The 27,820-nt window shown below is 44.6% G+C and overlaps 1 protein-coding gene across 1 annotated transcript in view; it reads left to right on the top strand.

Moving 5' to 3' along the window:
* The window catches only part of gli3 (GLI family zinc finger 3), an 87,417-nt gene that overhangs the window by 35,040 nt on the left and 24,557 nt on the right, over window positions 1-27,820 (top strand). The window contains exon 4 of the mRNA XM_070927816.1: window positions 12,830-12,935. Coding sequence (XP_070783917.1) covers window positions 12,830-12,935 — 106 coding nt within the window. The remainder of the gene's footprint in view (window positions 1-12,829; window positions 12,936-27,820) is intronic.

Below are 27,820 nucleotides of genomic sequence, written 5' to 3'. Positions count from 1 at the left end.
TATGTGTGAAGGAGCTCTGGAGGTTCCAGACCACTGAAGCCTTGGGGTAGGAGTGGGGGAGAGAGAGGGGGGGGGGGTCACTCTGAGGCTTGGGGTCATGTGGAAAAGTCACAGTCTGAAATGGAGAGTTCAAAAGCAGCAGGAAAAGTCAAAAGAGCCGTAGAGCTTCAAGAGGCTTTCTTTGTGCATTTGGACTCAAGAGGCTGGAAGACTGCAATCATACGAGGCAGAGCATATAAAGGTCTTTAGTGCCAAAACAATAAGTCGATAAACACAAAGCGAATTTGATAATTGTTCATTTATCAAACAAAAATTCATTTGCCAGTTGTAGCTTCTGAAATATTTATTATTGATATCATTGTGAATTTAATATCTTAAGGTTTTGAACTATTGGCCAGACAAAACAAGCAATTTGAAGATTGAAATACACCTTGAAATAGATTTTATTAATTTTTTGTTTTACCATTTTCTGTTTTATAGACTAAATTGATTAATCAATTGAAAGAAATGTTGGCAGAATAATCGATAATGCAAATGCAAAGTGCAAATAATTGTTAGTTGCAGCCCTAATGTCTGTAGATATATAATAATTACACAAAAAAAGTTGATATCCGATTGGTTACCACTGTTCGAAAGAAAAATAACACAAATCAACATGAAAAATAACACATTTTGACTTAGAAAACACATGAATGGCTTCTAGTGTTTTTCATCAATGTTTCTCCTTCAATTCTCTGATCCTGACTCTGCTCAGGAAGACTTATGATCTGAGATGAGAGCATTGCTGTGTAAAACACCTCCTCCTGGCCCCAGGTGTTGAGGACATGGGGTGTCCCTAAAGGCGACGGTCCCATTCTGTCTGATTGAACCCAGTACCAGAGCTCAATCCCCATGAGCTCCAGCGGTCTGAGGGTCAGCAGAACGAAAGGGTTCCCCTAAAACCTCCACTTCCCCTCCCTCCCTCCCTCCCTCCCTCAGCTGCTTTGAACCAGAAGCCTGTAGCGTCTGTCGCCACTCCTGCGCTGCAAGGTGTAAAAAGCCACAGGCTCCTGTTCTGGTTTCTGGTTCCATACACATGTGAGCACACACATTTTACACACACACACACACACACACACACACACACACTCCACCAGCGGTAGTCCCTCTCTATGAGGGCTTTGTCACCTCCTAAATTCATCCCAGGTGTGTGCATGTGTGTGTGTGTGTGTGTGTGTGTGTTTGTGATGGAAAGGGGGCCCTAAGCCTTTGTGCTGTGCTTGCATTGCTTGCCACGCCACGCAGCAGACAGCCAGGTAAATCCTCTTACTCTTAGTGCTGGTGTGTGTCAGTGCTTAATGTGCCTAAATGCGACGGCACCTGCAGCCTCCCCACACCTGGTCGCCGGGTCGTTAACGTGGTGGCGAAGCTCTGGGAGGCGTGGGAGTTGAACAACGAGAAGAGAGCAAAGGAGGGGTTTATCTTCAGGGGTCTGTGCTCTTCGTAAATCTCTGCTATTCAACCAGAGTTGTGATCTCCCACTCCTCTTACGTCTGTGGCCTAAGACTGTGTTTACTCTGGTTTTTACACCCACTTCAGCGCAGAAAAGAGGAGGCACGAAGGAAACATTTCCCCTATTGTTAGCATTAGCTAATCGTGGTGATGCCTGAGTCTTAGCCGCTTTTCATGGGCAAACACTGGATAAGAGTCCACATCCCTCTTACCACAACACTAATACACGGGGCTTTGCTGTGGGATAAGAAGAAAGGATTGAGATGAGGATTAATGAGGGAGAAGTCTTTTTTTAAGATCTTAATTGTGTAGAAGTGTGAATGGGATGCGCAGCACCGACATCTGTTTACATTGTGCGCTGATTAGCCGGTCAGTGGTCCTGCAGCAACAGTGAGCCCACTTGCTGGCGAAGCATCTCTGCTTCCTCCGAGGGGATCTTCTTCTTTAGAGTGTCTCTTTCTTAAACACTTGCCCTTCTTTGCCAGACTAAACATATCCATGGAGGGACTTAAAGCACATCCCTTTCAATGGCTTTCTTGCAAATGTTAAAACTGCACTGAAACACCCGAGAATGTTTTAGTGAAGGGAAGGCAACCAGAGGAAAGTAAATTTGCCAATCTTAAGAGAATTCTTAAGTATTTTGGCGCTGAAGTGACATAAGTTTTGTGGCTGTACTGTATCTGTGATACTGTAGGTCATTGATTGGAGTAGACCGGGCACATTAAGTGTGTCTCCAGGCTGTGATGGCTGCCTATCAGCCCAATGGTCTTTGGGTTAGCTCCTTTAAAAAATCTAGCCCAGATCTGGCTGCCAGGGTCTAATCCCTACACCAAAGCCTTGCTGTCCTTGACTGATCTCAGAAACCAAGCCTGCTAAGCTAGAGGCAGTGGAAGTGTGGATCTCTTGGCTGAAGAATTCCTTCACATGTATCACAGTAACCCTGCTCTCTGAGCCTGGACAAAGGTGACCGCTACCTGGATCATACTGGCCCGGTGTTCTGGGAAAGCTAGCGGGAACACTGAGGCATGGCGTAAAATGCACCCCGGGGTTTTATGATGTGGTGGGGGTGGTGGGTGTCCAGTCACAGGGGTTAAACTCTAAACTGCTGTGCCGAGCTGATCTCAGGTCTACTGGGCCGTAGCACGCCAGCCGCTGCCCCGGCGTCAGTCTGTCTGCCTCAGTATCAAAATGCAGCTGACCACTGAACTGAATGAGCTAGCTGTCACCAAACTGAACGTGATCCGCACAACAATGGCCCCAGACTCTCTATAGTTAATTACAGTGCTTGGTCTCTCAGTTCATATGGACTGCACAGGACCTTCCCATACGTCTTGAAAAAGTAAGAGCAAGAAAGAGCAATTATGATTTTAAGTGTGTGTGCATGCATAGGTGGAAAAAGAATACAATACTTCTGAATTTTCACTCGAACAACAAACTTTCTGGCCTCTTGTTGGTTTAAACGTGACAAGTGCTGGCTTGGAAACATCCTCCCCCAAAGAACTGTGGAGTACAGAGGAGAGCCTGGGGTGAGAAGGCGCGTGCCTGTTTCAAGGGTAAGTGTTTGTCTTTGTGATTGTTTCAATATTGGGTTTTTGAGTGTGGTGGCGCGGTGTAGTCCCCTAGTGGTGTGCCGGCACAGAGAAGCCTGGGGCACACTGCAGGCAATGGAGAGGGATCCCTTCCATTCACCCTTTCATCAAGTAAGAACAACATGGGCCTGTGCTCTGCTGTGGCCCCTTGGTCCAGCGCAGCAGGGATAATCAGATGATCCCCTTTTATACAGCTTATTAGAGGCATCTCATGCTGTAAGATAGGCCATATTCTCACATGCATGTGCCCCTTTGTAGCGCTTGATGATTTAAGGGGGTTAAGCAGAGTTTGAAGTGCTTCGAGAATGCACTTTCATACCATCTTAAGGTCATGTGGTGCTCTTACCACAAAGCTGATGCGTGTGAACTGAATATCTCAGAATAATGGCAGTTCTTATTAACAATGACAAGATTAAATGTGAAGGGGCTAAGACGAATTAAGAAGAATTTCCAGAGAACTTAAGATGTTCAAAGAAGAATACTCAGCATTTCTTGGTATCATTGTCACAACATCTGTCAGTGTGTTTTTACTTCTTTTCAAATGAGATTGGTTAATCAGTCAAGTCACAGAGGCAAGTAGGAACAATAGCACTTTGCTGATGTTGTGAAGGCTTAAAATGAAGATTTGCTGCATCTAGTACAACCAAAAGGAGAATCAACTGCAGAAAACACCACTGGCAACAATAACATTAAGCACTATACTATAAAACAACAAGACTAGATGCACATGGGGGATTCTCCTCAGCTAGCAGGTTGAGCTTTTTCTCTCAAGTTACCCTGTAGTCTCCAGTAGGATAATCACCTCTGTGTGCTACGGGAGAATCAGAGTTATTTCATGCTTTTCTACATGTTTGTTTCCCGTGTATCCAAATCTCATCGCTCCTCTTTGTATTTGCATTCCTCTCACATAGTGGCGAAGATAAGCGCCCTTATCCCTTCAGTCAGCAACCCGTATCTTGCTCTCGTCTCTGGAGGGTCGCAAGTATATATTGTTCTACACGAAGAGGAGGCTGATGAACACAGTATAATTAAAATGTTTCGAGCAGCCTGGTGAAATGTAAGATATCACTGGAGAAAAGAGAAAGAAGGAGGGGAGTCAGGGCTGAGTCTGAGGGTATAAGTGAGACAGAGGGGTAAGAAAAAGAGAGAAGAGCCAGAGAGAGGTGGAAGAAGAAGGAGGAGGGGGAGTAACAAAGCAGAAAATGAAGAGAGACATAAAAGAATGGGAGCTCAAGGAGGTCAGGCCCATCACAGGCTTTAGTGTTGCCTTTAAAGATGCCTGGGACAGGTGGCAGCTCCAGACAATCTCGCACCACAGAGCAGCATCCTCTCAGGAGGAGATAAGGGATTCCTCCATCCAGGCACCCTCCTCTCCCGCCTCCTCCCACCTCTCCTTCACTCACGCTCTCCACCTCCCTCATGCCCACCTCCCTCCCCTTCCTCCCGTCTTGGGGTTCTCCCAGACAAGCTGCTTTGATGTGGCTCAGTGTGAGCGGGCAGCTGTAGGCCACGGGGCTGCAGCAGCGCTGCTGGGCCACTGGGCCGGCGGACCGTTGGGAGCCGACTCGAGCGCGGCTCAATCAGTGGGGCTCTCCGGTGCCCGGCACTTTCAGGTCTCATTAAAGCGCTCCGGCAGGGTTAATCCTCTTTAAGGTTTACATGGGCCCCAGTTTGTCTCTCTGCCCAGGCTGAGGGAACCCCTGGGCGCCACCTGCGTGACAAAGACTCAAATCACTGTGACACAAGTTCCCCTCCGTCTGTTGCCTCACTCCTCTGCTCCCCTTGTATGTTCTCCTCTCTCTTCCCTCTATGGCTCTCACTTGCCTTCCCCTGTGCATTCTGCCTCTTCTTTACTCCCCTTCCCTTGATAGTACCTAGGCCTGGTTGTAAGTCTTTTAGGATTATTTGGGTGGAATCTGTTGACAGGGGTGCAGTAAATGGATTACAACTTTGTCCTTGTTTTGGGATGCTGTGAGGAGGGAAAGGGGAGAGATCAGGAGGATGCGCTTTGAATAATGAGAGAGTCAAAGAAAAAGAGATAGACTGAGAGCAGGATTAACCGAAAGAATTAGGAAGACGACGCAAGAGTGAGAGAGAGGGTGAAAGAGAGGCCAAGGTGACAGCAATGCAAAGAGTACCGAGAGTGGAGAAAAGAGAGAATCAGAGAGATCCAGATGTTGTTGCACTCATAAGACCTAATTGGTCCAGAGGTGTTGACCCCTGTCTGGCCCTGCAGAGCCCAGCAGCCATTTGTCTGATTGCTGTGACACTGGGCTTTGTCTTTGCTCTGTGACACACAGTTTTCTCTATTAGCCCAAATAATGGCCACGTACCTTTAGAGGCGTGCACATACTTTGTCTAATGTCTGTATGGGTTTGGTGGAAAACAGAGGAATAGACTTACACTACAGGGGGAAATACCACTCGACTGTAAAATATATCAAAGGGCTGCACTTATGGTTTTGAATGTTAAGCTTATAAACTTAAATTCATGCACGACCATTTTCCAAAGGATGCAATATGTTTTTAGATTGATTGCCCACCTTCCAGGCAGCCACTGGTTTCCACTAATTTTAACACACATGATGAAAATCAGCTTGCAGAGGTTTACAACTTGCGTGAGATAGATCATCCAGAACATTTTGTTGCCAATTATGAACTCAACCGTTTCGTGAATTCAATGATTTTCCAAGAATTGGTTCTCAAACTGCAACTTCAAGAGACAACATGGTACCCTTTTTGCAAAATCCATGTCTCTTCACTCATTGAAGGTTTTTCTGCAACATAGTTAATTAATGCGTCACTTTTTGGCTCTCCCTGAAATCTTGGGTGTCAGATTGCCCTTGAATGCACCACTGAGGAGAATTTTTAAACTGGATCCGTCTTTCAACCACATTACCATGCGATAATACACTATTCTGACATAAAAACAAAGGTGACAAAATGGCCACTATGATGGATTACCACTCTTAACCTAGATTAACGTCTCTGAAAGTTGATATTCATAGCACACAAACTGAACTGAGGACAATGGCTACCCGGAAATGTAATTTTAAAAACAAAAGTGCATTAGAATGGCTTTGGTTGGTCGCCTCTCAGCATGATTCAAAATTGAGAACTGTCCAGTTTCCCCAAGCAATGTCCAGCCCGTGTGTTATTATAATGCAGGTATATTAGCCTCACAGTCACTGTCTCACAGCCACATGCAGTTTCAGTATCACCTGCATAGGGGCCCAGGGAGGAGCTGTGACAGGTGAGGGTCAGTCAGTCACAGAGTAGCCTGATACAGCTGTGGCAATCATGAACACTGTCACTGATATGACCTTGGCTCATATATAGATGTTGCAGTAAATCCCAAATAATTTATCATACATTTTCTATGATACAGGCATTTAAAAACAGACTACAGACACATCTTTCTCATTTCTTTGGTGACCCCAATTCCTAAATAATGATCACAAAAAAGATCAAACCCTAAAGCGGCCTTGCATTTCAGTTGAATACATCACACAGGAGGAGTTGAAGCTAAATAAATATAGCAAAGTCCTGGTGAGTTAACCTGAGGTTTAAATCAACTCCCTTCTCTCTGAGAGGTATCGTCGTTTGGAGAGGAGGAGATAGACAGATGTGAGAGATAAAGAGAAAAGGGGAAAGAGGTGTAGCGCAGTGTTTCAGCTACTAAACTGCTGTGTAAATCTCTCCCCAGCTGGGTGGGGGAGAGGAGGCTGGAGGGTGGGGAAGGGTAGAGAGGGTGCTGGAGTGAAGGGGGGAGGGCCAGCGCACAGCGCTTTGTTCTGCTCCCTAGCTTATCCCAATCTGGAGAAATTCTCCAAATGTAGGAGATAGATTGGTGCTCCACAGAGGCCTCGTGAAATAACCTTCACTCCCTGATCCACACTGGGATACAGGGAGGAAGGGAGGCGGGGAAGGGAAGAAAAAGGGGGCATTGCTGGGGTTGGATGGTGCTGGGGGCCCCTGGAAGAGCAGTGTGCGTGCTTAGCTCCACTCTGTAGCAAGGCAAGGGTCCTTGTGCTGGCGTGCAATTTGTTAAGATTGACTCGGCTTGGTAAATGTCTTGCAGATGCTGGAGTTCCATTAAGATATTTGTGTGACTTATGGAGACGGGAGGGGGTCGAAGAGGTAACTGCAAGCTGCTTGGAGCGCAGCCTAGATCTTGATCTTCATCCTTCTGGTTCCTGACTCCTGGTTGCTAGAATCACGGTTTCTTACTGTATATTATTTCAGATATATGTCCTGCAAATGGATACTTATTTCTCAGGGGATACTCATCTGTAAAACTTTGAACTTTTAGATAAAGTTTGGCAGGGAATCGGTGCATGTGACGTGGATCATGTATGAGCGCAGTGGACCCTCGGTTGAATGAAAAATGATCCTGTACGTAACTTTGTAAATATTGGCAGATAACCTGCTTGAACCTTAAATCCCAGAGCAAATATGCATAGACTTGTACAATCATGAAGAGAAAGGATAGGCATTAACCGACTTGTTCAGTCTAGACAAACAAATTACTTCTGACAGCGAGTAGCGATGGAATGTATACTTGCACAGTGAGCGTGTTATCGCGCATAGCTGACGTTTCTCTTTTTTTCCCGCTCACTTTCTCCTCTCTGTTCTGTTTTTCTTCTCCACCATGTTAATTACGTTTACCCACAGAAAGACTGTTTGTGTTGTAAGGGTGTGAGAGCAGTTGAGCAAGACAGACAGGGAAAGCAAAAACAGAGGAGAACACAGCGGAAGAGAGAAAAAAAATCTATTGATTTACAGAGGAAGGGTGAGTGTGATCTGCCAGCCTTGCGTATATGATGAATGGCAGAGAGATTGGCAAGGCAAAACTTAACATTCTTCTGTTATTTAACCTCTCTGCTTGCTTTCTTCTCCCTCCTTCTTACTACTGCTCTTTGCTGAATAAAGGCTTTTCTCTGTTCTAGTGCCCGAGCATCGCATACAGTATAGAAAGCTCTGCACAGCAAGAACATTAGGCTAATTTATACAGCGGTAATTAGGCCATTAGACCTGAAACAATCTGGGACCCATAATTAAGCAAAGCGCTCCAAAAGTCAACAGCAACTCCCATTGAGCTTAGCTAAACAGTCTCCAAAAGTGTTATTTACATGTCCAAACAGCTTGAGGTCTCAGTGTAAGCAAACATGATGAAGGACGTGGTGTGAAGGGACTGATCAGAGGGAGAATTCGCCCTCACAACAGAGCCAACTACTTCTGCTGATAGTCTGCATGGGGCTTCTCCCTCTCTTGCCAGACAGATATTTGTAGGGAGGGATGCTTAGTATCACATTTGTTTAGGAAAACAGTTTTAAGAGTTAAGCACATCATGTTGTAGAGTTCAGGCACATAATAAATACTCAGTTATGCCTGTTAGCTGATGTGTCATATCTTGATTTACTAAAAGGAACATTACCTCAGATACTCTCAAGCTGAAGTGTTGCACATTGGAGGAGTTATTTTCAGTGTGTATTTCATTTCATTTTGTTTTAAGATGATGAATTAATTGATTTCTCTTTCTATGATTGTTTAAATGTGGTACAAAACACTGTATCCAGTTGAAAACTCTTGAGCAACAACAATATGAGAAGGAAAAATCACTTTTTGGTGGATCTGCTCACAACTCATGGACATTTGCAAAAGTGTGCTGTTGTCAATTTGAAGGGGTCATTATGTTAGTTATGTTAATAGTTGGAGACCACTTCTCAAGGTGACATCTCCAGGAGTAGGTGAAAAACACCAGTAACAAACTGCATTGTACCGTAACGTTATGTACATGTTGTATTCACTCCCAGAACGGAGCGACACAAGTTGCACACACAAGCGCTTGCAAATACGCAAACAGACAAAGTTGAGCGTCTTTCACACACTGTGCGAAGTGTTGCAGAGTTATGGTGTAAGTGCGGGCCTCGCTGCAGACGAGCGTGCCTGAACAGTGAGATCATGAGCGGGGAGAGAGGTGGCATAATGAAATCTGGCAGTCACAGCCCCGGCACAGGCTTCATATGTTCCACATTAGCAATTCACAAACCTCTGGAGCAGGCCCCAGCAGCCCTTTTCTCACTCCGCCTTAGTCGCTTATGACAATCTGTCACTGGCTCTTTGTGCTCTCGCAGCAGAGCGTCGATGAGAAGTGCAGTGTTTATGGAGGAGTGTTTCGTCCTCGCCTGCGGGTGACACTCTGTTAGAGCAGAGTCAGTGAACCCTCACCAGAGGAGAGGAGGAGCCCAGGTTTAGCAGTCAAGACAATAAACTCACAATGCTGAGTTGACAACAAAAGAGAAAGAAAAGAAATTGTTTGTGTATTATCAAAACTCAAATCATAATTGTGAGTGACAGCTCAAATTGTCCCAAAGTATCACATCACACACGTTCCAAAGCACAGTGAAGATCCTTTGTGGTAAAACTTCCATCATGAAAGGAGATTAACCAATAAGAATATTGCAAATGATGTGCTTTAGGCTTTATCCTCCCCTTGTCCTCCCCCTTCTTTTGAAATTATTCAAGTGTCCAATAAAGGACAAGGCAATTACCATCCTCTCTTTAATGAAGGGGAAGCTGGCTTTTGGTCCTGAGCACGGTGTGTTTGTGTTGAATTAGAATTAATGAGCCTGGTCAAAGTTTGCCTCTAATTGCCCTTTCATTAAGACTCATTTGTAATCGTGTCTTAATGACTTCTATCCCTTCTCCTAAAAGAATAAAAAAAAAGGGAAAAATTTAAACCAAAAATTAATACTGCTACTATGAAAAGTTGCACCGGGGTCATTAAAATGTTGGAGAACAGTTCTGAAGAGCTGATGAATTGGTAGAGCTATAAAAAAAGATCTCTCATTCTACAAAAAGTTTGCAAACTATGATATCTAGTGTTCCTGACTTCCAGCGTTTGATTGGTTGAGATGACTTCTTTAATCCCTCTCACTTTGCCAGCGGTGGCTCACCATATGCAACCAGGACAAAACAGTCGTGATTACACTTTCTGTAGGAATGCTGGAGCGGCTGTGGTGTGTGGCCGCAGTGGGAAGGTAAAAAATTGTGACGCCTGTGTTGCCTTCCTATGTGCCTTCCAGCTGTATTCTGTATTAGAGGACGAGAATACCCCTGAATATCCAGAAGAGCAGGGGCAATTTAGTCTGCGTGTAAACAGTAAGGAGTCCCTACAGGAAACACTGGAGATGGATTGCAGGATGGAGTCTCCCCCCCCTCTCTCCTTCGCCCTCTGTTCTTTGCGACTGTATACATTCCCCCCAGTGACACAGGGTTGTTTGCCTTGCTAATGGAGAGCTGCGCTGGCGTAAAAGAGGTGGCAGGCTCTATTTAGATAGGGCCACGGTAAAGTAAACTTCTGAGATGGATTTAAATAAACCTCGGCGGAACAGTTTGCCATGCGGCAAAGTCGTGGGCCACAGCGAGAGGGGGGAGGGAGAGAGTGATGAAGGAGAAAGAGAAAAGGGTCCAGTCGAGACACAGACACTGTGCTGAGAGAGGAGCTCCAGAGACGTAAACATTTTTGGGATCTGGGTAATTCAATGAGGAGTGGCGGATGTGGGAATGTAGGTGTGTGTTGCAGGGGTGAAGGGGTGGGGTCTTGAAAATTATTTCACAGTTTGTAATCTCTACAGTCATCCCCTGTTGCCCAACAGGACAGAGGTCAGTATAAAGTTCCTGCAAATGTGGGCAGGGATCAGTAAGATTAGAAAACATGAAGCTTTTACTCCCATCGAGCTAGAAAACATCGCACAGACCCCATTAAACCTGAAGGTTCATTTCCGACTCTGACAGCCAAGGGCCGACAGCCTCGGAGTGTATCTGTGGAGAGTAAACAAAGCAGATTCTGCCCTTGTCTACCACAAGCCCATCCCAGCATCCCCTCATCCCTCCCTCCCTCAGCAGCTCTGGAATCAGCCGAGGTGCGCCAAGCCAAAACTGAGTCATCAGGAGGAAACTATCAAACAGACAGAGACGGAGTGGTCAGATACTTGCCAGAGCTGCATGGAGGAGGCTTTTACCACTTATCTCTGCTATTGCGAAAACAGGATGAAACCCCGTTTCTAGAAGTTCGCCAAAGTTTTCTTTTTACTCTTTGAGCACATTAACCAACCCTAATAGGCGTTGCTGTTTTTATGCACGATGTGTTTTGGACTAAATGGGGCACTCCGCCAATTTAACATGTCGAAATCGATTTTTGTTGTCGCAGGGAGTGCTATATAGCATGTGAAAACAGCTGTATAATGTTGTCTTTGGCTCTGGAGAGAGCTCTCCAAAGTCTGACGTTACATCACGTTATATCTCGGTATGAACTTGGGGATCCATATTAGGGACGAAAAGTCAGGATATCCAAGCTTGTGCTGGTTCAAATTTGACAATTCAGTTTTAATCTGTCTCTTGCACGTCTCCAGACTTTATGGAAGTGCAATACTAAATCCCTGAAGTACCTCTTTAAGACTTGCATCCTAATGCTGTAGGATTGCAAACAACACCAAACTGATCCCCTCTTAATTGTGGCTGTGCTGGCCCAAGCTGGCAGCGATCATCCCAATGAGTGAATGAGTGATGAGGTAAGCAGACCTGAGAGGTGCTCGGGGATCAACACCTGCTGCGTTGCCCATAGCTGCAGCTGCGTTTGGCATGGACCAACACTTGTAGAGCTGTCGGGCACCCCACCGTTTGGCCATCTGCCCTCTTGGCACACGCTTCTAAATGTTTACAAGCAAAAAAAAAACACATAGCTAGCAGCCTCAGAGACTTGCTGCGTTAAGGTATGCAGATGTTGACACATGCTTTGCCTCAGGGTGGTGATAAGCAACTTGGCAATGGTCTCAGTAACAGGCAATAAAGTGACATGTGTTCTGGCAATGAGACGTGTTCATAAAGCATGTGAATGAAGAAGTGATTAATCTGTTGTTGTGTGGACCCAGTAAAGTTTCCTTGTGTGTGTTAGTCATTTGCTGTTCCTGTCTTTCTGTGCAAGTTTTAACCCATTTCAGTTTCACAACTCGACCCTCAGGTAGCCAGCATTTGAGCAAAATTCCCACTCATGGTTTGCCCGTTGCAACTTGCCCGACAATGGATGCGCAGTTGCGACACAAAATTCCAGCTCTTTAGTTTTAAAGATTATGGTGCGGAGCGCAGTTAAGGTTACGTATGTGAATCCAGCCTGGTGGCAGCACAACAGTTTCAATTTCAGGGGTAAAAATAGAGAAAGGCTTGGAAGCTCATATTATGCAAATGTTTTAATGTTTTATCTGGGGGGGCGGGGGCTCTCGATTCTCTCTGGCAGTTGTGACAAAACAGCGAAACGGAAAAGGATGTTTTTGTTCTCGTTTTGTACATTTCATTGGTTGTACTTAAACGTTATCCTTTGTACAAAACCATATTATGCTTGGTACGGTGAGAAACGTGCCATTTGGCGTCTTTTCTTACGGTTATTTATCGCTGTTTATTTTGAGTTCTATCAGCCTTGAGACATTTACAAAGACTTCCTCAGTGAACATTTTGGAGCAGTGCAGCTTTTAGTTCAGTGGATTTAATGAGGTCTAATTTGGGTGGGTCTGCTGAAAGATAGCCATCAACCACTGCCTTTCATTATAGCTGCTATTTAGATTAGCCGAGGAGGGAATGAATTCACATGACAATAATTTGTTTTATAGGAACCAGGAGTCTTGCAAAGTGTAAAGAAAAAAAACACGTCTTATATTTCTTTTCCCTTTCTCTCCCTGTTATTCTATACAGCTGCGCCACAGTTCTTCCCTACCTTCCATCCCCCCGTGCCAATCGACGACAGACATGCCCAGGGACGTTACATCTACGAGCCTTCCCCTGTGCCGCCTCTTCACGTGTAAGTCTCACACACTGGTCGCACACACACACACACTCAACCAAAAATACTGCTGATCATACCTGAGACCATATTTAATTCAGCTGCATCACACACATCACCCCCCCCCCCCTGCTCCTAATGGCGATAAAAATCAAGCTCCTAAACTTCCTTCCGCCTGTGGGGGCGTGGAGCATCCTCCTCGTGGGTGCTGGGTGCCTCTCTTTGCCATTCAGGATCAAAGGCCACGGCCCTGTATGTGCGCAACATGATCCGCATGTCAGAGACACGCAAATGAACATGTGTCAGAGACATGGAAATGAGAGCAGGGTGAGGGGGAGCCTGGGAGCGTGCGATTCTCATAAGAGCAGTGATCAAGCCTTGTCAAGAGAAGGAAGCAATGCCTCCGCTGACATCTACCCATCTCTGACAGACACAGATGGGCTCCTGACACACGAACTGTATACAACTAACCGCCCCGCCTCATCCAATCACATGCACGAACAGGCTATTATTTATGAAGTAAGGTAAAAACATGGCGTCATGCCTTGTAAGAGCGAGTGGTGAGTATTTATAAGCAGGGGAACTCTTATTACAGTAGTCTCGTATTTCCCTGGAGTGCTTGTGACGGCGCTGGCCCGGTCAGCAGAGAACTTCAAAGCATTCCCTCAGCTCACTCACATACACTCATGCAGAAATTACTCTTTCTTTTTTCCTCTAATCACTTTTTGGACACCGTCTTTTACTCTTTCTGTCTCTTTTACTCCCTCCATCATTTGTATTCTTCGCGTCTAAACAGTGAACACCACAAGGAGATGCTTCATTGTCCTTGCGGCGCTTGTTTTCTTACCCTCAGACACGAAGGAAGCGATCACGGCGCGACGAGGACAAATTGGATGGGGCAGCTACTTGGGCCGCATTATGTTTGATATTCTTCATCATTATCAACTCCCCCCTTCTCCTCCTCAGGAGTCATATCTCTCCCTTGCTGATGTGCCACTAAGCGTAATGAATTTTTTATGTCCCCCCCCCTGCCTCCCCACCTCCGGCCCACCCTACCTCTCAACCCCTCATCTCCTGCTCAGGGGCTGCAGCAGAGGAAAAAAGGGGGGAGAGAGGCGAGGAAATAAAAAAAGGGAGGTGATTGATGCCCCGTGTCACTGCAAACAAAATGGCAAATATAATTTAGCATTTAGCTTATGCGGAGATAATGGGGCGAACACGCGCCGGCAACATAGGCTCGAACAAACAGCCTGGCTTGTTATCCGTCAGGAGTGCTTTGGTACGATCTGGGGCACAGGTTAGGGAGGGGGAGGAAAGAAACGAGGAGGGAGTGGAGGGACAACACGGAGCCAGGGAATTGAATTAAGGGGGAGAAGTTACGTGGCGCTGGTGTCTTCAGTCACTCTGTCCGGACAGGAGTTATCTGTGCGCTTGGTTTGCTGTCACCGGAGACACGGCCGTGCTACTTATGGCCTATTTATCCAAGCCATTAAGCACAGAGCTGTTTAATATGACACACTATGCTGAGGGAAACTATTTGTCATTATTATAAGACAGCTGTTTAGCGGCCAGCCGTATTTAAATCAAGCCTGTGAACTCACTGTCATGCACGTTATCTCTGAACTTACGTGGGTTTCATGTAGAAATGATCTCAACTGCTTTTGAGTCTTTGCACAGGGAAGCAACAATATTGCCTTCTTGATTAAAAAAGCAGCGCTGAATCCCTCAGTGAGAAGAAGCGCTCATCAGTTGCGGTATTGCAGCTGGGTCTAACCACCTGATTGTAAATTAGAGTTAATTGCACTTCCAGGTTTGGCTTTGTGCAAGTTTTAGCCGTGGCCAAACTTTACGACCGCACAACTACGGGCAAAAAAGTAAACCTCTCTGAGGATTTAAAAGTGATGCATTCTACACAGTAATGTTGCTTGTAGCTAGCCTGAGCAAATAGAGGCAGTCAACGTATAGCTGTCGCTTCAGGGAAATGGAAAGAGGCGGCTTATGGAGAAATATTGAATTGTTTTAAGACAAGTTCTCCTCGGTGAGCAGAATTAATCGTTATTAGCCCTCTCAAAGATATGCCTAAGTACACAGGGACTATTATTGCAGTACTTCCCCATGCAGCCTCTCATTACGGCCTGTAATTACAGTTGGGTTGGCCCTGCGGCAGTTCCATCAATCCAGCCAGCTTCCCCCGCCACGCACAAAAACCAGTCACCACTGGGCATCCGTGGCCGGAGAAAAACACTGCGAACGCCCCAGCAGCTTGTTTCCTCTCTGCCACAATGACACATCCACCATCCATTCGTGGCAAATGAACAGAATCATATCCTATTACTGTGAAGGGCCTAATTGAAACATGTTTATTTATGGCCCCCGTTTTCAGACGAGGAGCGGGTGTTAGCAGCGCAGCTAACGGGCTCCAGCGTTATGAGGCGGTAGAATTAAATTAAAAGCTCATAAAATGAAATATGCTCCGTATTAGCTGTTTGACACTTAATTTGCCTTCAAATGAGCAGAGGAAATCACAAATTAACTGTCCTTTGTTTTTTTTCCCTCTTTACCTCACCTCCCCTATTAGGCAAGGGAGAGCGCAATTACAGACAGAGGCTAATCGTTTAGTTTATGAATTCTTGTGGGGAAGGTACCAATGTGCCATTCAATATTAAAGCCCCAGGGTCATAAGGGGGGTGGGGGTCCCTTTTTGTGGTTGCTTGCTTTACTGAGGAACTCATATATTAACATGAAAGAACGGCACTTTGCAAGAGTTTCAAGAGCCCAAGTTTGAAATGAAACCAATGCCAACTAACAAAAAAGGTCGTCTTAGTTTACAACTCAACTTCTGCCAGACCTGTGCTGATCCAGGACCAGCGAAAGTATTTTCTGTCCTGTCTTCTACATGTATCTGGTCTGGAAACAGCTGACCTCCAGCCTCACCAAAAAAGACAAAGAGCCCCTCCTGCTCCAGAGAAGATGCTTCCTGCTTAAATAAACACATTGATCGGTGAAGAGCAGGCTCTCCATGGGAGCTCTGGTCCCCTCTGCCACCACCATTGTGCGGGACTGGCTTAATGGGAGTTTGGGGGGGAGGCAGGGGCCAAGAGAAGAGACCGCTCCTTTCATACCAGCTTTATTGCCTGACCACGGTACACAGCAAAACAAAACAGCCCTCTCATGCGGCTCAGCGCCGGCTCCCTGTCACCAGGAGACCGCTCAGAACAAATAGAGGTATTCGTCACAAGTCAATTATCAGCACCGGAGTTTACTCTGGAGTCGCGGGCCCTCGTGCTGTGAATGGGGGCCACTAAAACAACAAAACATTCTTATGGGATAAGCAATTCACTCACAACCTTTTGCGCAGTTACCGTATGTGGATTTAGGAAATAATTAGTCAAAACTATAGAGTCCATTTAGGAGTTTGTGAAGTTGTAAAGAATGACCTGAGCTTTGACTTGTTGGGAGGTTTTTTTTCAGTTTGATTGTGGATTTGTGATGAAATGTGTGCTTTATATACAATATTAAATGGTTCTGTTGAAGCACCTGAGCACTTTCAAATTACTTAGTAAAGTAAAACATATATAATATATAATCAAGTGTATGTTTTCTATATACCAAAACAAATTAGTTCATATATTGTATATTTTCTTTCAGCCGTTTAACAGCTTTGAGGATGTTTTAATGGATTTAGAAAGGGCAACAATCTGAAGCTCTGAGATGCCAACAAAAGTTTGATTTTTAAAGAAAAGGAAACTTCTCAGTGTGACTCATGAATAAAGTCATGGGCTGTATTTTCTGTCAGTGTGGAGGTAGAGTGCAGGTGGCGGCTGTGAGGGTGTGTTTCCGTGTTCCCAGCCTGTGTGGTTATTTCATTCAGGAGTGTGTTTGTTCAGCTGCGGGCCCGGCCTGACTGGAGGGTTTTTCTGGAGGTGCCAGGGGAGAGCTGTGGCGCGTCTCTGTCATCGCAGCACAACCTCAGCTCTGAAATGATGAACCAGGAAGGAGTTAATTGAATTGGACTGCATGAGCTGCTGCTTCAGAAGCGTTATTGTATGTAAAGATTGCAAAAAAACGAGTGAATCACCTTGTTAACCTCTGAATTCCAGTTGTATTTTCTGTAGGCACCCGAGATTCTCACCAATTTCACAGTTTGTGTGCACCGAGTCTCACTCGCTTCCCCCTCGCTGTCCTCTGCCTTTGGCGGAGAGATGATTTTTTTTTCTTTCCTTTTTTTTAAGATGTGTGCAGTGTTGTTTTGTTATTTACATAAACTGTTGTCAGAGCGCCCAATCTGGGCATAGAGGAGCGGCGTGTTGCTTAGCATAAAGACCACGGTCTTATCTCAACACCTCCTTCCAGATGGGACGAGGCAGAGCATTGCAATACACACACACACACACACAGTACAGACACATACACATATTGCAAAACAATAGAAAGACAAAAGGGCCTAGTGTAGCCTTTATATGAGATGGAGGGAAAAGGTTTTTTTTCTTCATCAGTGGCTATTTATGGTGTGATCTGACTTTGCTGTGTCAAGGCCTCATTTGATAGCTGGTATTTCAGTTTCAGGCCAAACTTCAACACATTTTTATTATTTTTTTTTACAAATTTTGTCTGCATTTTTAGTCCAACATGTGACACAGTAGCTGGAATTTGTAACTATATATTTTTTGTAATGTGACAACACTTTCTCAGATTCTCTGTAGTTTAAAAAAGAATAAAAATCATAGCCCGCTTGACAATTTTCTATTAATATTCACATTTGAATATCGTCTAGACCAAAACAGAATGCGAAGTGGAGCCATAAATTACGTTAAGAATTAATGATTATTTCATAATCTCATCTGATAATTTCTGTCCAGATATGGCTGCTGTCACCGGAAAGCAGGGCAGAGAGGCGAAGGCCACTTTTTCATCCTCCTCTCCAACTGTCCAAAACCCATTCTGTGTGACTTCATAGGTCACCCCTCTCTGGTGCAGTCACTGGTTTCCCTCCACCCACCCTCCCCCATCTCTCACCCCGCCCCCCCCCCCCTCTCTAATACTTTCTCTATGGAGTAAGTCGGGGGGACAGGCGGTCACGCAGTAGCTGGCTTCATGATTAATGGTGTTTATTCTTGACAGAAGGCTCCTTTATTTATCTGCATTGCAGTTTCACTGATACTATCAGTCACCTGAATGAAAAATATTCAGTCATACCAATTTTGCAGTATAATTGAGTAGAGTCACTTCCTTTCAGTTTTTTCCCCCTCTCGCTCTCCTCTCCCACTCTATCTGGCAGCCTTATCATCGCCACAGTAATTTTCGCGCTGCGTTGTTTGATATGGAGAGGCTGGCTTTAGCCGTATTTGACATAAAGCCTCTTCAATTTTTCACTGGAGAAAAAAAAAAAAAGGGGAAGAAAGAAAGTTGTGCACTACTCTGTGAAAATGTGCGAAGAGGGCAAAGTATCTCTCCCCCCTTTTTTTTTGCTGAGGCAATTTCAGGATTTAGAGAGAAAGGAGATAAATGCCTAAGCAGAAATGTGGGCAGATTGAAGTTACAGTATATCTATTTTTTTGTAATACACCAGTTTCAGAACCCTAAATGGGCAGTGTACTCTCTTTTTCTATTCAGCCTGCGCACAGGACCATGATATTTTGAAGGCACCTGTGTATTTTGAGAATGATGGATCCAGCAGGTTGACGGGAAGAAAAAAAAGGGTTAGAGTTTGGCACAGCAGATATTTGACAAGGCCTGTAAAGGTTTTAGGGTTGAGTCATTACCCGTGGAGATCTGTTAAGACATGTTCCAAAACCCTACTTGCCAGGCTAGGATTACCTACACTGAGGCTGCTCCTGCTGCTGTCTGTATGTTTGTATTTGTCCCTAGTTATTAAATATCATTTTTAATACTTTTTTTTTGTTGCTCTCTGCTAAATGATTTATGACTATTTTAGCTCGTTTTAACAGCAAATAGTAATCTCAACTAAAGAAAAGAATTCACTGTATTTCTAATCTACCAATGATTCCTTACATAACACTTTGATTCATGCAAATCAAATCCTGTCTGATTAACAAATATTTCCTGTTCATTGTGATGTCTCCTGTGTTAGTCCTTGGGTGAATTTAATTTTAGGGTCCATTATAAATATCTTTGAAAAAGGTACATTTCGATAAAAGGGGAGTACATTAATCTCTAATACAAGGCCTGTGAATTTGCACATGTAACACATTAGTGGATTTGATTTTCTATACACAAGTCATTTGCCCCCCTCTTCATGTTTGAGATCTCAATTTGTAGCTCTCCCATGGAGCACAATGGAAAACCAGGTCTGAGGGGAAGAGATAACAGGCAGGTGCCAACAGCTCTGCGCTAATGTGTGTGTGTGTGTGTGTGTGTGTGTGTGTGTGTGTGTGTGTGTGCTTGTGCATCCATGCTTACACACACACACACACACACACACACACACATGTTTGAAATATTTCCTCGTCAGTGTTTGAGCGTCAGTTTATTTATTTCAGTGCCGTTTCTTTTCTTTTTTATTGTTTGCAGTTCTTCACCTTTTATTTCCCCCTTAAATATGAAGCAAGCAAAATTACTTTGAAATACATATTAATTTAAATGACGTTTACTAATCGCCCTCTTACAGTTCAGGGTCCATTTTTCATCTTAGACATTTAATAATGTTTTGTTTGCAAAAAGGAAAATATATAAATAGGTCTACAACAGAAGATTATTTTCACTATTATTTTATCTGCCTATTACTTTCTTGATTGATCGTTTTGTGCATTGTGAAAACTGCCCATCGCAATTTCCTAGAGCCCAAGCTGAGGAATGAATTTATTATTTTGTCTAACAAGCAGTCCAAAAACCCAGTTTACAGACATATATATAATAAAAGCAGTAAATCCTCAAATTAGGCATTTTAGCTTGAAAAAGGACTGAAACGATTAATTGATTATTAAAATAGCTGCTAATTAATGTCATGTCAATTGACTAATTAATTAATCGAGCGCTAAGGATCATGGACAGCAACACCAGACAAGCCGTATTACGTTCATAAAGAGCACATAAGTAAAATCTTACAGCCTTTAGTGGCTTTGGTGGTAACTTACTCGATGGGTGTGGCTGACTGTCACTTTTATGAGCCGTGCCGGTTCTTAATTGGTTTCGTAAAAGACCCTCCTCTCATTGGCGGGGAGCTATTAGAGAACAGCAGTGACTGTCAAGATATTAGCCAGCGCTGGCTGGCAGCACGCCGCCTCACATCGTCTCCACAACCTCAGGCAGCCGCTGTCCTGACGTCTGCTTCACAAATAGTAGCAGTTTTAAGAAACGAGGCTGTCACTTAAATATACCTTCCTGCCATCGGAGGACGTGCTGGTTTTAGGAAGGAAATATTCATGCACAATAATCAATTTTCGTTCTAGACTCTTTAAGAAATTGCGAGTCAGTTTTCAGCTTCTTTTGACGGAGCCTGTGCCCCTCAGACGTCATGCTGTAGCAGTGTAGAAATGTGGAATTTCCATTACTCTGATCTCTGGGCTGTGGGCTGCAGACCCTGCGATCCCACTCTGGGGGCCAGTTACAGCAAGTAACGAGACCAGGGGAACAGGGCCATAAATCCTCTCCAACTCTCCTCATTTTCCATCCTCCCTCTGTCCCTCCCTTCCTTTCCTCTCCCTCTCTCTCTCCTCCGCTTCCATCTTTCCTCGTCAAGCCTTCAATACATGATTTACGAAACCTAAATGCAACAATGTGAAATATTACCACATGTTTGAAATGCCTTTAGTCCAGCTTAAGTTCTGCTAAAGACTTTTACAGTTTTAATGCAAGAGGAAATGAGTTCATTGCCTCCCTTACAGCTTCTGCACCTCCTCTCCTCCCTTTCTTCTATTTGTTTATCTTCTAAATCACAGAAGATTTTACAGCCTCCTCACCAATGAAAATTAATTCATATCACATAAAGCGATTCTTTTCTCTCAGCCCTTCGTTATCTTCCTTATCAGATGTGGTGTCCATTACAGACGGAATTGTTTCATCTAATAATATCGTTTGGAGTTTGGAATGAGCCAAAAAAGAAAGCCTTCACTACTCCTGTCTCCCATGATACTTCTTTTTTTTTGAGAGTGAGGGTCAGCTTGTGAAGTTTATTTTCCTCCTACGAGCGTCCGGCAGGAGCTGCACAAATATGCGCAGTCATGCACGCAGCTGCAGGGTGACCGCACTTTTAAGAATGCAAGCCAGGTTTTTATTGCATGTCCATCACTTTTTGACATCTCTGTGTGAGAGATTTTACTACAATGAAAGTTTATTTAAAGAGATTAAATAAGGCTGGGGAACTTGTTCCTAGAGGCAAAGCAAGACAAAAAACAAGTGTTTCCCAAAGCAGGTTTATTAGGAATTCCCTCCCATTCATTTCAGTTTGGTGTCACTTATGTAGCAGGTTTGTGAAACATCCTCCTTTGGGTATATCCAAAATTTACACAGGTCTGTGTTTAAGCCTCCCAAAGCTTCAGCAAGCCTGAGCTTGGCACCACCACACTCTCAGCCCCTTCATGATTAAATATCAAGGAACTCCACTTGACATTTTATTAGTCCAACAAGATGGATGAAATGGCTAGAATAAAGTAGGCTGTGTCTTTTCACTTTCCCACCAGCACTTGCCTTTCTTCTGTCCAGATTTTCTTTCCTTCCCCTCCTCTACAAGAAGTATGTATTAGGAAAGCGTGATGGATTTCACTCTGAAAAGGAGATTTTCAGTGCTGAGAAGGAAACATATATTTTTGTGTCTTGTACCTGATGCTCCTGTTCTCCCCCCTCTGTGTCTCAGCTCTCCCTCCCTCCTTTTCCTCCCGCCCCCCCTCCCCTTTTTTTTTTCTGTTGTTCTACCTCAGATCTCTGTCTGAAGGATTAACCATCTCCAGCAGTGTGTCTCTGCTGTCTTGTAGCGCTGTGTATTGTTTGTGATTTGCTCAGGCCCATCCGTGCGGCTGCTCATTTCAGCAGCCCAGCGTGACGTGGTGGATTGAGGGGGATCCACGCCGCTCCTCGAAGCCCTGGGCCACACTCATTCTCCTCACCTGAGATGGGCTGTACGCACGCACACGCGCACGCTCATTACCGGACTTGTCGGGGTAGCGGAGGCGGTGGGGTGTGGAACCTGAACCCTGTGTAGCTGCAGGCGTCAGCTGAGTTTTTGTGTAAAAGGCATCAGGGCCATCGAGACATTACTTGAGAGGAAAAAGAAAGATAGGTGTGCTTCCTCCCTGTTTTCAGAAGTTTAACACTTCAACACCCAGGAGTCCCCTCCTGTCTTCTCTCTAGCCCGAGGCTTGCCAGAGGAAGTCAAAACACTGACTGAGAGCAGCGCTAATTCCACCTGAGCTTGCTTTGGAAAAAAAAAGCAGCAATCAAGTAATTTGCAGCAAGTGGAGATGAAGGTGGAAAGCTCCATGCAAAACAATCGCTCTATTTGTAAAAGGGGAAAATCAAGCATGTGAGAGGACCAAAAAGGGACAAAGAAAATATACTTTTTTTTGTTCCCTGATTCCAGCCCCCTTGAAATTACAGGGAAAAAAAGGCAGGCTCATTTTGTGTAATTTCACTTTCATGTTCTCATTTTCTTGCTATATACTTTGTTGATTCGTTTTGGTAGACATTCTTATCTCGATGGCTGAAAATTACATTTAATTGCAGTGTGGAAAAAGGTTTTCAGAACAGCCTGTGACAAGAAAAAACCCCCAAAAAAACCCTGCTGCGTGGCAAAGCCAAACATCGACTTTTCAAAACGACGATTGTGTTGAAACCAGCGCAAAAGATAAACAAGAAGCATTTTTTTCATGTGTGACACACCTTCAGCGGGTTCATGAGTCCTCTGGAGTTCATACAGGCAGCAGTTACAACCAGATCCTCTGACACCTGGACCCGTTTGTTATGACTTCAGCTTGTCACACTCACTGGCTCCTGTTAATAAACACATGTTATCACTCCAGTGGCGTGGAAGTGATACGTGCCTACAGGGATGTGCTGTACGTCTTTCTGGCCAGACAAGTGTGTGTGTGTGTGTGTGTGTGTGTGTGTGTGCTCTTTCTGCTGCTTATATGTAGACAATGTGAGTGTGACTGAAACACACAGGGGGAGGAGACAGAAACCGAGGGAGAGTGCTGTGTATTCAACTGGACAGTGAGTGTGTGTGTGTGTGTGTGTGTGTGTGTGTGTGTGTGAACTGACTGTGTAGTGTATGGGAATGTCTGGCACGCCTCCAGAGGTATCCCACAGAGAGGGAATCCTGCTTGATGTGACCATGAATAGAAAGCCGTCCCCACCCCCTGAACCCACCCAGGCCTTTGATGTCAGGGGGTCACACAGAGCCCTCGCAGCTCCGGGGGCACATAGTTACCCTGAACGCCTGGCAACCTCACCGTGCCATGCCCACAGTCTGCTCTGCCCAGCCAGGAGGAGGAAATTCAGATTACATGGGAAACAAGCTATAACTGTTAATGCTCATGGAAAAGTCTGAAGGACAAGTTCCTGGCTTTCATTTATCTTTGAAATGTAGTTCTTAGAAGTTAATTTCAAATATGACGGCTACAGCCAGAGAATGACAGATTAGATCTCTGCAACATCTGTTAAGGTGACTTTGAGCAAAACTCTGACCCCTGCCTACTTGTTTTGGTTTGCTCTAAGAGGGTGAAAGCCTCCATTTTTTTCCTGTCAATGCTAGCATTTTTCAGATCATCTCATGCTTTTTCTAAAAATTTACAGTAAAATGCCAAGACAATACAAAAAAGCTAAAGCCTCATCTTTTACTTTTAACTTAATGGCAAAATGGTGCATTGATAAAACTTAATTTACAGTCATGTGTTAAGGTGCGTTACGACGTAGCTACGGAGCCTAAACATGCAGCCGCATAGAGATACCACGTGGGAACCGCGAGAACCGTGATTGTTTCTTGTTTTTTTCTCCTACAAGTTAAAGATGCTGGTAGAGATATCTGATAGTGACGACAACATGAGGCAAGTCATCTGTAACACCCATCCAGCAAAGCCATCTCCACTGCAAACCCTCTGCTCACCATGACCACCACTCACAAGGAGGACCTTCCACCGTTATGAATGTAATTAAGGCATGATACGGCCGGATCATCTACAACACATCCATCTAGTGTTGTGTTGGTGCTATCAGCGGGTGAAATCCATCACTGAACTATAAATCAAAACCTAAGCTGTAGGCATCAGTGGCAGGACTCCTGTTAACCCCTTGCGTCAACCATAAATCCAACTGCGAAGCTTAACTTTTAAGATAGTTAGCATAGATGACAGGTCCGAAAGATGGAGCAAACGCTTGAAAGCTGAAGATTTCAGCCTGTTAGCTATGACACCACATCACGAGCCAGTTTGACAATAGAAAAATATGTCTGACAACAAAATAAACAATCGAAGAGAGAGTCGAAGGCTAAAGAAAGTTGGCTTCTTAACACTGCTGGCAAACAGACGTGCGTCGGTCATGTTTGTGAATCATATGTCAGCATTTTTCGAAATCTTTATTCTCCATCTGCATCACACCATGTATAGACTTTGGAGTATTTTCAAAAAGCGCAATTTCTGCTAAGGGTGGAAAAATATGTATTTTTTTTTAAATGTTTTTTTGCAGGGATGCATTTTTTTTTTTTTTTTGCCAAAGCAGCCCGATCCAGAGGCCCATGGTTTGACTGAAGACTGGATCTGAAAGTAAAATGAGTTCAGTTTTAACTACTGCTGTAAATCTCATTACTAATGTGGAAAATGAAGTCATTGGAATGTGCTTCAGTGGCAGAACTTAATGAAGACTTTCCCATCGAATCATTAGGAACCTAGAATATATCTACCTTCCTCTGTTTGTGTCTGTCTCTCTGTCTCTGTCTGTCTGTCTTCTCTCTTTTCCCTTGTCTCGGCTCCCTTTCCTCTCTCCTTGGGTCTCAGCTGGCTCTGTTCCTGTGGCCCTTTGATCTCAGTGAAAGGGTTTGGAGCTTTAAAGTGCTTCTGTTTCCGCTGTCAAGAGCCCCTCTCTTCCTCCTCTCTGGTTTAGGCTTTCAGAGCGGTGGCAGCCTTGTGCTGTGGCTGGGTGGGTCAGGGGGTTGGGGGTTGGGGAGGGGCACAGGTTTCTATGAGGTGGTGAGATTGAGGTGAGGTTGGAGGGGTTGGGTGTGTGATGCTGTCAACCTCGGTCAGGAGACGACCTGACTGATCCCAGTTCCCTCCAAAACTCCAGTTCCCACCTCTCTCAGCCCCTTGTGGCCACAGATGCAATGTGTCAAGGAAGACGAGTCTACATGGGTTTAACCTGCACCCTTGTAGTTTTGTATTGCCTCCTCTTCTGGTATCTTATGAGGACACCTCACCTGTTAAACATCCTTCCAGTGCAAAATCATCACCTTGAAAAATAGTGCAACCTCGCTGCAATAGCTTTATTTTGTCAACCAAGGACTTAATTTACCTTCTACAATAAAAGGGTGCTATGTTTTGCATTTGTAAATGTTGTCACCACCAATAAATATATAGAATGGAAGTTCTCATTCATAGTAGTGGCTTGTTTTTGTGTCAAACAGAGAAAACAATCGAATCACAGCCTCACTCCGTTGACAATGCAAGGTCGTCAAGCAAAGAAGTTGAAACTGGCTCAACTTTTGCTGTGATGTCATGCAACGTTGTGCTGTTGACGGTCTGAACGGCCACTTGGTTTGATGTGGCTTCTAGCTTTAGCTAAAGCTAGGCTATCATTTCAGCTGCCTGCTCATAATTTTCATATATATCGCTACCTGCATCTAATCAAGGTAACTTGAATATGTAATTCACCAACATATAAATCAGCGAAGAAGAAGATAAAGCTGTTGAAAGTTTTTCCATTGTCTTTCACTCTCAGTTGTCTTAATTCTCAAGTGTCAGTATTAATTAGGTAAAGATTTATCAAGATTAAATGGCACAAGTGGATTTGATCTAACTTCTATTGGACTTGTTTGGTATCGTGACTCTCAGCTTTTATGTTTTTTCCTTTTCAAATCTCCTTCTTGGACCACTCCAGCAGCTATGGGTGGAAAAAACGATGGTCTATGAACATTCACAGTTGCTGGATTATTGGATTTGGACTCGCCAATTTCCTGTACCCTTCTGTGAAGTGCACATCAAGAAATTTTCATTTTACTTAATGCACACCCATTTCATGCTCGAGCTAAAAGTATTTTGCAAAGCGCAGTTCCTGTTTTAGCAGACCGCTGTGTCAATACCACCAGGTCTAACTGCTGCACCACAATGATACCTTCTGTCCTTAGTGAAGTCATCAACCTTCACCGCAACTGTGTGTTTCTACTTTCGCTTTCACCAAAAAGAATTATTAGTGTTGATGTAACCTTGTTCCAAACAAAGATTCAGGGCCTGTTTACATGAACACACCCCTCCATGAAACCTCAAAATCTTTTGGGGGCATATTTACACTTGGCAAGTGTATATTCATCCGGTGAAATAAGACGACAGTTTAAAATCCACAGACCGCCCCGTGTAAACATGCAATGTCTTAAAGAGGCGCTGGCTGGTTTAAGCGAGGCCACGTGAAAGGAAATGGCTTCCATATGTCAGGAGCTCAGTCTTTCCTTGTGCCCTGTTTGCAGGATGTCTTCTTTGAGGGTTAATAGGAATTATAAACCTAAGAAGGGAAGTAGAGGAGTGAAGGAAAAGTTTTTTCTCTGGTAAGGCAGAGAAGCCTGCAAACCCTGCGGTACAGCTTTGATGTAAATCTTAAATCAGGTGTAACTAAGACGCTACTTCTCTGGCACACACCTACTCGCACATCAGCACACACACAGGGCGAACATTCCTGCACACACACACAGCGCATGTTGTCAGATTACTTCCTTTCGTCATGTTGATTAATGCATACTGGCAGATGCTAAGACGATCACGACCCTGCAGAGAGCAGCTGAATGCGGAAGATCGGACACAAGTACAGAGATGCACCACACTCCTCCAAACCATCCATCTCTCTCCTGTCCTCCTCAAATCCCCTCACACCTGGCTCTGGACCCCTTGAGACCTCTTTTTCTCTCCTCCTTCTCCAGCTCCCCTTTCCTCCTAACTCTCCTCTGTCCACCCTTCCCTCCCCATTCATAGTTCATATCTTCACACACTCCCTCGTCCTCCTGCTCCCAACTACTGTTCGTGCTCTAACTGTCTCCCCTCCCTCATATCCTCTCTCCACGCTGCTCTTCCTTCCCTCTCTTGTCCTCAAACTTTTCTTTCCCTTTCCACCTTTCACCAGGCCGAATAAGGACCCCCCCGTGCCTCCACCTTCTTACCAATCAACACGTGCGCTCTCTTTCCTGTTTTCTTACCACCTCTTTTTTTTCCTCAGTACTCCCGGCCTTCCAGAAGGGCTCTGTTCTTATTTGCGAAGTTAATTGGAAAAACAAGGCAAGCAGAGGCATTTAGCCAGGGTCAGCGTAGGGAGATGCAGCCAACGCATGACAGGGTTAATCAGTGTCAGGGCAGCCAGAGTGGGTGTCTGGCTCTCCTCAAACAGGCATGTGGAGGGCCAGACGAGGAAAAAAAGTCTTTAATTTTTCTACATTTCCTTCTGGAGTCTTATTTCTATGAAGAAAATGTAATATGCAGCCATTTCAGGGACACTTAAATATCTGTCCCCTATATTTTGTCATTAGATGGACCCTTGTACATCTGGGAAATTCAGGATTTTAAATGTATTCTTTCAGACTTGTGTCTATTGCAATTTTTCCTCTGCCATCAATGACAAAGCAGTTTTTTTTTTGCGTTCTCTCTCAGCTGCATGTGCTCCTGTGTACATGAGTGTGTACGTGTGTGCGTGTGTGTATGTGTGTGTGTGAGATGCATGGTCAGCCATGTGACAACAAAGCGAGCGTCACTCTGCAGCTG

The sequence above is a fragment of the Enoplosus armatus genome, chromosome 21 (genome assembly GCF_043641665.1).
Source record: "Enoplosus armatus isolate fEnoArm2 chromosome 21, fEnoArm2.hap1, whole genome shotgun sequence".
NCBI lineage: Eukaryota > Metazoa > Chordata > Actinopteri > Centrarchiformes > Enoplosidae > Enoplosus > Enoplosus armatus.
The sequence above is the reverse complement of the archived record's forward strand: the minus strand, read 5'-3'. Positions and strand labels throughout refer to the sequence as shown.